Genomic DNA, 11,046 nt, shown 5'->3' on the forward strand with positions numbered 1-11,046 from the left:
TGCACACCATTTGCTGCTTTGCTTTCTGATTCCTGCTCTCTGTCCCTGTATTGCCTGCCCCGATCTTCTGCATGCCAAAGGGGCTGCCTCTGCCACTTGTGGCACCAGTACCACAGGCTGGCCAATCCTGCTCTAAGCGAGCTATACCAGCTAACAATAAACATAATTGTTATAGTTTAATGTTTGGTGGCAAAAGTAGCATAACCAAGATGGGCCTATTTCAGAGTGAAACAGCAATGAAAAGCAGCTCACAAACAATAGGGTGTAATATAAAGCAACTCTCAATGAGATTTTCTATTATTGTGAAGCAGTACTTAAAAAAAATGAAAAAAAAATCACATGGGCAAATGATTATATGGAGTCAAAGGGAAAAACGCAGTAAGTTAAGCTTGGAGAAAAGGAGCTGTAGTATTCTGCTCAGAGAAGGCTAGATATTGGAATGACCACTGTTTTCTTAAACTAAACTAAAAGACTTACAAAAGCCCATTACAAAAAACATGGTACAATATAAAGTGTCTAAGAAGGAGGATTAGTGCATTACTGCATCTATTCTAGGCAATTTGTTAGACGAGCCTGGAATTTTTTCTCTTTAAAAGTATTACGGCGATGAATCCTTTTTGATACAAATTCATATCCTTAAGTACTTATAGTGAGGAATGAATAAAGTTTTCTAAGTCACTCAAAGGAATCCTTACATTCATGCGTAATTAACAAACACTAGCACAGTCTCAATCATAGATGTAGGTCTCTACAGCAGGTAAAAGGCTTTTCAAATTCCAGATAACAAGAATTCACAGATGTGAGTCATTGGTGGCACAACTGAGCCATTTTTAGGAACCAATCATTACGTGCCAAGCAGCAGAAAAGGCTGTATCACACATCTTATACCAAAGCATTTGTGGGCATCTCTAAAGAACAAAGATTTTACTTCTTTATCATGGTACAAAAACAAATGACTCTCAGATGAAAGTAAACAATACTTAGGATTCCAGAACTGCTTCCCAATAATCAGATGATTACTGTCAATGCACTATCACACAGGTGGTGCCAACAGAAGACAGCCTGGAGATGAATAGTAAGCAATATGAACACATGCCAACCATAAATCCCAGTGATTAAATGATACTGAAGCATTTTGTTCAAAACTAAGGCTTTACAGCACTAGTCCTCAACCCTTTTAACCTCAAGGCACCCCTCCATAACTTTTCCGAATTTTGAGGCACTCCAGCTGAGAGTGACTCAGCCCCAATCTGCATCAGAAGAGGCAGAGAGGTGCCTTGAGGCTAAAAAGATTAAGAACCACTGATCTAGCTGGTGCCAGGTAAAGGCAGCAATGGTAGGACCTGACTCTGCTGTGCTCTTTCCAGTGCTGCTCCCTCCCTGCCTGTCTGTACCTGAGGGGGCAACAGGAGCCCCTGCTGCTGAAATTGCTCCTGCAGATGCCAGCAACTATCCCTGCAACCCACCCTGTGTTGGCTGGTCCCAGGAGTACAGGAGGAGCAGATGGATGAGCCAGGCTGTAAAGTGTGGCTCCAACCCCTTGACTGCTTGCAACAGAGAACATTGCTGGGCACATGGCAGCCTCTGTGTCAGCTGTGTCCAGGGGGTAGGCAGCTGTTCCCAAAGGAGCAGTCACAGTTTCTGACAAGTAGCCAAGGCAGGCACAAAGCACCAAACTGGCGGAAAAGAGCTTTTGCTTTCTTGGACAGGGGCTGGGATCTCCCAACTAGAGTACCAGGCACAAGAAGGACCTAAAGCTGCAAGGCCGTGCAGTGTGAGCTACATCTAGATGTGCATGTGCAGAGGCAGTAGGTGATCAAGTTTCTATTCATTAGGGTGAATGTCTTTCCATCTTGACTGGCAACCCCTTTAGTGTACCAGCCTAGGATTTCTCCATCAACACCACATGCCCTAATGCCACCGGGAGTAACAATTCCCAAAACAAGAATGCCTTAACAGTGTGTTTCAAGTTCAAGCATCATAAGCTCAAACATCTCCAGAGAAGATTTTTTTTTAAAACAACACTGTAAACAATGCTGGGCTGACAGCTACAATCTTCTTCTATTCACGTAGCTTTTAGAGAATGAGGTAAAAGCAACCACACACATATATAGGCCAATGTTGGGATGCACCTTGCTAAGGATGAAAGGATTTGGTTTGTTTTGCACAGTCTCCTTAATTCAGTGACTAATAACTACAGTTGGACCCCTGAGTTACGCAGGGCATACATTCCTGGAAAACACCGTGCAAGTTGAAACCGTGTAACTTGAGGCATTAAAGTCAATGAAAAACGGGGATAGGGACCTGGGACCAAGATTTGATAACATCATTTCATAATAAAAGGATCTTTAAAAAACACAAAATAATGGAATTAAGAGCCTTATTAAAACCTTTACTCCTAGCTACATGCTAATACAGAGACGAAGCTTTAGCCGCAATTGCCGCGCCATTGACAACTGCTCCTTTTGTACTGGTCATTTCACTGATCCAAAGATACAGGAGTTTTTCAACCTTATTTAAATGAGGAATTCTAGGCACCATCACCACTCTCAGACTCACAGGGGTTATCGTTTTCACACAGTCTCTAATTTTTGCTCACCTTTTTTTTTAAATGGTGTGCACAGTCATTTCACTTAAACTGTATTGGCAAGTAATTGACGCAGCACTATTGCCTTCTCTTAATTTATCAAGGATTTCTACTTTTTGGGCCAGGTTGATAGACTTACATGCTCTTTTGGGCACAACATCAAAGGCTTTCTTTGATGCCATTTTCACAAATATTCAGGGGTTATGGTAACCAAAAATGATGGACAATCTTGGAGGAGACAACAAGTGATGCTAAAGCTATGTAAGCAGACTCCAAACTAACAACCACTCTACTGCAAACAGTGTAAATATGAAGCAAAGTATTGCATAAGTTGAAACATGGTCATGTTATATAAAGCGCATATACATGAATCGGTGCAACTTGAAACCACGTAACTGGGTGTCTGACTGTATGTGGCAACTGTGCCCACAGTGGGCACCTGTATCAGTGGTCTTAGAAGAAATGCTGAGATCAGTTCATTTCAAAGACATCCCACCACTACCCAGCATGTTTTATATCGGCCTCAGCAACTAAGGTAATGATTTGCAATGGCTACAGATGCTTTAGGTGAATATAGCCCTTAGACTGCTACTGATATTTTACAAATGAAAACAAAAAGAGGGAACAACAGTGATTCAACGGGAATATTTAGATAAAAAGATCAAAACAGGATGGAATTTCATGACTTTGCTCCCCCCTCTGATCCCTATTGTTGGATCAGATGCGATTCTCACTATGAAATATCAAGATTTCCCACAAAGTTTGTTTATCCTTTTTAACAAAACTTTCTGGCTCAAGTAAGATTAACAAAACTCCACCAGAGAGAAATATTCTTGTTAGCCAGCACTAAGCATAAACAAGTTTGAAGTTTAAGTAAGAATAACATTTTGTAAAAAGTCTTTAAAAAAAAGTCTTGTATAAAGGCAAATATATGTATACACACACACAGATGCATGTAGATATATAAAGATATATGCATCTATATATCTAGCTATATACACACATATATAGATGCTAATATATAGTTCAAAGTCCAACCATAATATATATTTCAGAAGTCCAAACATTACAGCATAAGCAGCTAGAAACTGACCAACTGCAAAAGTGAAACTTGGCCAACTGATTTGAATGGTTCAAACTGACACCTGAAAAGCCCACAGAAGATGATAATAGTAATGCAGGGAGCTTGATTACAACATGTGCTGGTTACATTACAGGGAAGTAAAAGCTAGAGCCCGTATGACCATAGTCAAAACTGAAAGACAAAGAAAACCTGCTGTATGGATGAAAAGCACCTTATCACATCTGAGTGCTTTAGGGAAGTGCTCATTAAGCCACACATAAACTATGGGCCAGGTTAAGTATTATATAGGTGGAAAAAAGGCAGGGAGAGTGTAGGGCTTATTCAAACTGACAGTCTCTGACAGTCTGGAGCAGAACACAGGAGTTTTGACTCTCAAACTGCCCACACTTACATTAGGAGATAAAAACCCCACTATAATCCTCATGGTAGTGTTGGAGTGATGCTGCAGGCCTGAGGCTCAAAGAAATATGCAAGCAGTGAAAGTCTACCAAACACAGTCAGTTCAACAGGAACCAGACAAGCTTTTGAATGCAACATAGTCTACTTCAGGGTTGCTTAGAAAGATTACGTGGGCAGTATCTACTGGATCAACTGCCTGGTTAGGAGCATCTGCCTGCCTCTTATTTGAAAGAATTAAAAGGCATACCTTTATGCCTGGTAATGACTAATTAGAGCAAAATACTTTGTCCATCCACATTATCGGCCCAGGGGCAGAGAAGTCAGACAAGGAGTCAAAACATAGGCACCAGCCCCACATCAGCAACAGGTGGCAGTGAACAACTTTACTCCTCCAACCCGAGGGGGATTTTCCAACAACAAGGACAACAGCCGCCCAGGCTGAAAACGCAGAAGCTGTTTTCTTTGATGATGAGGGAAGCGTCCACCAGAACTGGACCTCCCAAGAGCCAGACACCTGCCAGCCTCCCACATGCGTCTCTGACCATGTCTAAGAAACAAATGTGTGAAGCTATTTTAAGTCAGAGGGTAGGGATGCAGCCACCAAAGTGTCAAGGATTTCTCAGTGTGAGCTCTTATTTGACCACCCGTCAGGGGGGCTCAACTTCCGGCCGGGGATCCACGAGAGCCACTCGCACGTACAGATCCCTGATAGAGTCTCTGGCGGCCAAGAGCTCCCTCTCCTCAGGGGGCCTTCCGCCCCGGCCAGCACAGGGCCCCGCCGCATGCCCAGGGCGCTGGGGGAGGGGGCGACCGCCGCTCACCTTTGAAGAAGCGCAGCGCCAGCCCGTACAGCTCGTCCAGGCCGAAGCCCCAGCGCCGCTCCGGACTCAGCGCCGCCGCGTCCCCCCCGGGCTCCTCCGCCGCCCCGGGCGCCTCGCGGCCGCGCCCCTCCTCCGAGTCGGGGCTCAGCGTCAGCCCGTCGATGGACACCTCGAGCCGCTCCGAGCTCAGTGCCGCCGCCGCCCCCGCCATCCTCCGCCCTCCAGCCCAGCCGCGGCGGCCACGTCCCGACTTCCTGCTCCCCTCTGACCCGGAACTTCCGGCGAAGGCTCCGCCCCGCCCAGCGCACAGGAGTCCCTCTGCTGGCCCCGCTCCCTTCTTGACGAACCCACGGTCACCCACCCCTCCCTGCTTGGCCCCGCGCCAGCTTCCCGGCCCCGCCCCAAGAACCTTCCCTCGCCCCGCCCCCGCGGGCCTTGCGCTGCTGTCGGCCCCCGGCCAGGGATGCTGCGGGGGAGGGAAGGGGACGGGCTGCCTCAGGGCCTTCCCGATAGCCCCAGGCGTGGCCTTTCGCTGCTGCTCTAGCCCCGCGCCAAGGAGGACGCCCTGGTCGTGGGTAGTGGCCCAACCCTGGGCAAGCCGGCACTCTGCCAAGCTGCTCGGCGCGCCCAGGGCGGTGCAGCTGTGCTACAGCCCTGCCAGCTCATGAGTTTTGGCGTTCTTAAAGTCTACGCAGTGGGAATGTGAAGACCTTAGCTCTTTCTTCTATGCATATAATATATATAAAAAGAAGAGCTAAGTTTTTCACATTCCTGCAGTGTAGACTTTAAGAACAATGCCAAAAATCATGAGTTGGCAGGGCTGGTGTTAGCTGAGAGCTGGGTGGTGCCAGGGCCTGTGAGCCTAGCCAGGCTCTTGCCTGCACAGCACCCCACGGGCCTGCCCTGAATGCCTCTGGCTCTTAGCTGTGGCAGCTCTGAAGAGTCCCTTCAGTCCTGGGCTAAGGCGCAGCAGAAATGAAGCACTGGGTCTGTTTCTGAAATGGTAGCCCAGCTCTTGGCTGCCCCTTGGATCGCAGACTGTTGTGGAGGGCAGCAGCATGGGAGGGAGCACTGCAGATCACCCACCCTGTGTGACACGTCTGGTTTATGCGTGATGTAGGAGGCAGGGTCGATTTGCCCCTTAAAAAAATCAGAGTAGCTATATGTGCCATGTGCAAACTTTGGTGAGCTCAAGCTCGCTTCATCCGATGCTGTGAAAGGACATGCAGAAAAGTGATGGCAGGGTTTTTAATGTTTTCCCCCGTAGCTATCTGGAAAAGGTGAAAGCCCCTTTCACCTTTCCTGCTCTGGCATGGTGTGACTGTTTTGCAGGTTTCAGGAAATACACACTTCAGCACTCACACCTTGAGCCCTGAACTTCCTGACAGGGGCAAGAAGGGAAGGAAGAGAACCAGCGAAAGCAAGAGTGCTGTTATTTCTATCTATAATTAACTCACTCCCTTGTGATCCTACAGGAAACACCAGCCACCAGAATACTGCTATTGTCTCCTGGTCACAAGGAAGGAATCAGATGTGATCCAGCACTACAGAAATAAACAAAGTTGCTTCCAGTTTGTACAGTCCAAGCAGTACATATCACATTACTTCAGAAAAATAATGCATTATTGTCAGGTGCTTGTGGTCACTTGTCTGTTTGATTCATTGAGGACCAGTTGAAGCATCCAAGTCTTGGAAACTTGAGTTCCCCTCTGACGTTTAGCTGGTCCAATTACAAGGAACAGAATCCTCTACAGCTTTGTGTACTCTGCTGAAGTATGGGCCCATGAGTTAGGCTTACTGGGGGTTTTGCTTTGCTCTGCCATTTAATTGCTGGGTAACCTTTGGCAAGTCACATAGCCTATTATTAAGTAGAATAGAGTGGGGATAATCATTACCCTCTAGCATTCTCACAGGAATATGGGGAGGTGTAATTCCTTTCTATTTGTAAAGTAGAGTATTTGTCTGAAGGAACAAAAGTAGTACAAAGTGTTATTTTAAAAACAATATTTTCTGCTGGACACATGAATTAGCACTGTTAGGCCCCTAGGGTCCAAACTGAAAGAGAAGTCCTGCTGGGGACATTGTCTGTAACAAACATACACAGATGAGGCAGAATTTGATGCTTCAGCTGAGCTGTTTTATTTTGTTTGTAAAGCTGATCAAAAACAACCTGTAGCTTCTTCACTGGGTTCTTTCTGATCAAAAGAAACGTAATCCTGTTTGCTTTTTCCTGATACAGAATAAAGGTCTAGCACCTATTTTTTTAAAACTGTTTTATCTCTAAAGAGCTTAGTGTTCTATATATACCATGAACCGTGTCCTGTGCTATCTCTTCCATTGAACAGTGGAACAGATAAAGTGAACAGTGGAACAGATAAAATTACCTGCCTGTACAAATGATATATTCATGTGTTGTGGTTCACATTTTTGACCCTTCATTGTCAGACCCACCTTCACTCAAAGACTGTTAGTGTAGCTATAGAGTTACATATATTCAAAGCTATATTATTCAGAGCTTTCATGTACTACCTTCTACCACATTTTACAGTGTTTGTATCGTGCTCCATAAATGCTTATTATAGCAGCACCTCCAGAGCTTAATTTTTAACAAGGATGCACCTACATGAGCAATTAACTCGAAGCAATACACTCCAGCGCAGTTCACAAAAGAGAAAACAGCTCCCAGGAGCAGTGTTTACACAAGTGCCTGGGACTACAGCAGTTAGTGCTGGAGTGCACCAGCCCCAAGCTGGCAGCAGACTAAGGGGGTCAGCCCCAGGCTCCAGGTGGCAGCAGAGAGTGAGGCACAAGAGTGCCAAAACTGTGGAGTTGTGTATCTGACCCCACAAGCCTGCTGCCAGCACAGGAACACAGCAGTTTGAGCTGGGGTGAGGCAGCACCAGGTTGGCAGGGGGCATGGGGATCAGCCCTGGGATCTGGGAGATGGCGGAAGGGCATGTTGGGGCACGAGGGTCAGGCTCCAGCACTATAGTTTCCCTCCCCCCAGCTAACTGGGTTGGCTAGGCTGACTGGGCACAGTTTATACCCAGTATTTAATTGCACATGTATTTAATCGCACGTTTGCTCTGCTGTAGGATAGTACGTGTCTCTTACAGTACTATCCTACAGCCAAGTAAATTAGTTTACTGCACCCTAATTCCAGCGCATGTGTAAACAGTGACACTTTACTGCGGCGTTAATTAGTCAACTCCATAGTAAAGCATACATGCAGATGCGCCCACAGTATCTTTGGACCTTTTGCACTCCTTATCCTAAATTCCACCCTCATTCTAAAAGGAACTGCAGTTGTGACTGCTCCATGAGGTTGGCATATTTCTCCATAAGGGAAGAAAATAACCATTTTGACTTTTAGATAAGTACTTATTAACCGTATTTGCACCCTTCTTTTCCCAGTCTACACTAGGGAAAAAAGCTGTGTTCATTTCTTAAGGAAGGATCCTTCTGCAGACATGGAAATGTATAGTTTTCACATGCTTAAGCAGGTCAAGATAAACCTTAGGCTGTCTCATATCCTCTCTCTTGACTGGCTAGCTTATGTTTTAACTACAAACAGACTTCTCTCCAAAAAAAACCTTACCTTTCCTTAATCTTTCCAGTTTAAAAAAACACCCTGGTTTCTGCTTTCTGCAACTTTTAGTAGACCACTGGCTATCTGCTGAGCATGAACTGATCAGAGCACATTGGCTCCCTTTTGTCTCAAGAAGATAAATTACATTAAAATAAACTACAAGTATATTAATAATGTTATATATAACTATGGGCTCTGCTACAGGCATGTGGCTGCATTTCTGGAATCAAAAGTGAATGTCTCTTTACTTGCTTATCAGTTCAATCTACAAATCTTAGACTAACCTATGAAGATGAATCAGTTCAGCCTCAGGCTATTTGACTGTCTGTATTTGGCCACAGAGGGAGTAACTTAACCCTCCTCTCACTTCTCAGAAGTGTCCTAAATTATTCATGCTGTCTAATGCATAAGGAAATTAGTTGAATAGTTTTGATAATCCCTTCTATACACTTTTGAATAGCCAGCCCCTACACTGTGCTGCACGCTCAAAACGGTGAGGTTGAGACATTCTCACACATTCACTGGGGAAATCCAATCATCAGCTGCTATGGCAGTCACATGCCACAGCCTTTAAGTGCGACAAATGTAAAACACCTTTCTACTGAAGCTGGAATCATGCCAGACTGGTGCACTAGTAATACTATAACCTCCTTTTTGGAACTTTCATGATGACAGACTAAACTAGAAGCGATTTCTTGTCCAATCAGAGAGGGCCTGTGCCTTTCATAACAGAAGATGAAACTAAAATGTGAAGGTAAAGATATCCTAGATCCAGCAGCTCAGTGTCACTTTTGAGTGGTTACAGAATTTGATTTTTCCAGACCATGACGGCTCTGTTATGGTTTTTCATCCTTGAGGATTATGTTATGTTAAATAGCCTGGACCAGAAGGACATTGTGACAGGGCTCAGCAGTAGCTCAGCAGGGTGGTGTTTCTCCCTTGCAAACTGCTGCCACAGGCCAGAGAGCTGGCTATCTTAAATGACCACCCTAATCAAACACCTGCCTGGTGTCTGCTTCAGCCCTTAAAGTAACAGAGCACTGAAGCTGCTCCATCACAATCATTTTGACCTGGAACAGAAGTTCCATAAACTGGTTTAATTAAATCAGTTAAGTTTGATAATACATCCAACCACGTTTATCTTAAACTAGTTTCAGCCATTTTGAAAGTGGCTTATGTGCTCTGAACTTCTGTTCTGTTATAGGTTTAAACAAGTTGTGGATCACTTAAACTGGTTTATGTGTAACTTCTGTCCCTAGCCTATGTGTTTAATTTGCTTTATTATATATACACTGGGCCAGAAACATTTTCCTGTTTTTCCTCTTTTACTTTTTAAAGAAATTCAGAATTTTCCATCTTGGAAGATTCTACAATGGGTAAAAGGAAAACTCTACCACAGAAAGACAGCTAGGATTTTTATAACATCACAGCACTGAAGAAGTAAAATTCAATTCATTGAGAGACAGATTTTTAGTAAGACGTTTAAGTCTATGTTTGTTAACACCTTTTGAATACAATTGCCCAACAAAACTTGGTAAGCAATAACTTTGTTAAAATTCAAGATATTTTACTTTCCAGTTAGGTTGAAATAATTCATAATCCAGTTCTTTGACACCTTTGATATTTCTTCGGCAAAACAAGGTAAGATCAGATTTAACAGGCCTGATTTTTCTATGGCATAAGTCCTAAAAAGAGGGAGAAAAAGGGCAGAGTGAGAGAATCTTCTATGTGAAAGCAAAAAAGACACAACCCCAGTTTCTTTTCACATTTGTTATCTTCAAAGCGTAGTTTAAACTTGCACTGTACACAGCACCAGAGCATATTTTAAGTGGTTTTACTTCATTCTGCAGCTTTGGAATTTGTAAGACTGAAGTACAGATCAAAAACACCTTTAAAAGGATGGGTTACTCCCCTCTACACTAGATAAGAAAATTCCTACCAGCGCAAATGCTTTGGTCGTAGCCCCTAGTCATACCATTGTTCTGTGTCACTTATCCTAGAGCAAAGAAAAATACTACGAGATAAAAATGATACCATTTCCTAGGCCTGTGGGAAGCGGCTAGTATTTGCTTCAGATTCGGCCGATTCAGGGGACGGTGATTCAATTCGGTGATTTGAATTGCTGTCCTGATTTGATTCGGCTGAAACTGATTCGGAGATTTGGCTCCTGCCAAATCTCCAAATCTCTAAATCAGGCAGGCCAGGCCCATCCCTTCCAGCCTGGCAATGGCTGTCCCAGCTCCCGGCTCAGTGGGTGCTGCCGGGTGGGAGGCGATCCCCACTGCCCCGTGCTGCATGGGCGGTTCTCCACAAACCCCCTGACCTTCCCTTTCGCTCCCCCAGACCCCCCACAGGTCCCCACCTGGGCCAGCTCCGTCTCTTTAAGAAAAAAAAAAAAAAGAGAAAAGCCCTGGGACTCACCAATCCTGCCAGTGGGGGGCGATCCCTGCTGCCCCACGGTGGGCTCTGCACAGGCGCTCAAAGCCCCAAGGCTGCTGCAGGAGCAGTGAGTCCCAGGGCTTGTCTTGTTTTTTTTTTTCCAGAAAGGGCCAGAGCTAGCTCAGGC

At 44.9% G+C, this 11,046-nt stretch overlaps 1 protein-coding gene across 1 annotated transcript in view; it reads right to left on the bottom strand.

Moving 5' to 3' along the window:
• ACBD3 (acyl-CoA binding domain containing 3) overlaps positions 1–5,145 on the bottom strand; it is a 30,468-nt gene extending 25,323 nt beyond the window's left edge. The window contains exon 1 of the mRNA XM_019549557.1: positions 4,965–5,145. Within this exon, the coding sequence (XP_019405102.1) occupies positions 4,965–5,102 (138 nt within the window). The 5' untranslated portion in view covers positions 5,103–5,145. The remainder of the gene's footprint in view (positions 1–4,964) is intronic.
• Positions 5,146–11,046: the final 5,901 nt, after the last annotated feature.

Source organism: Crocodylus porosus, unplaced genomic scaffold (genome assembly GCF_001723895.1).
Source record: "Crocodylus porosus isolate Cpor-Errol unplaced genomic scaffold, CroPor_comp1, whole genome shotgun sequence".
NCBI lineage: Eukaryota > Metazoa > Chordata > Crocodylia > Crocodylidae > Crocodylus > Crocodylus porosus.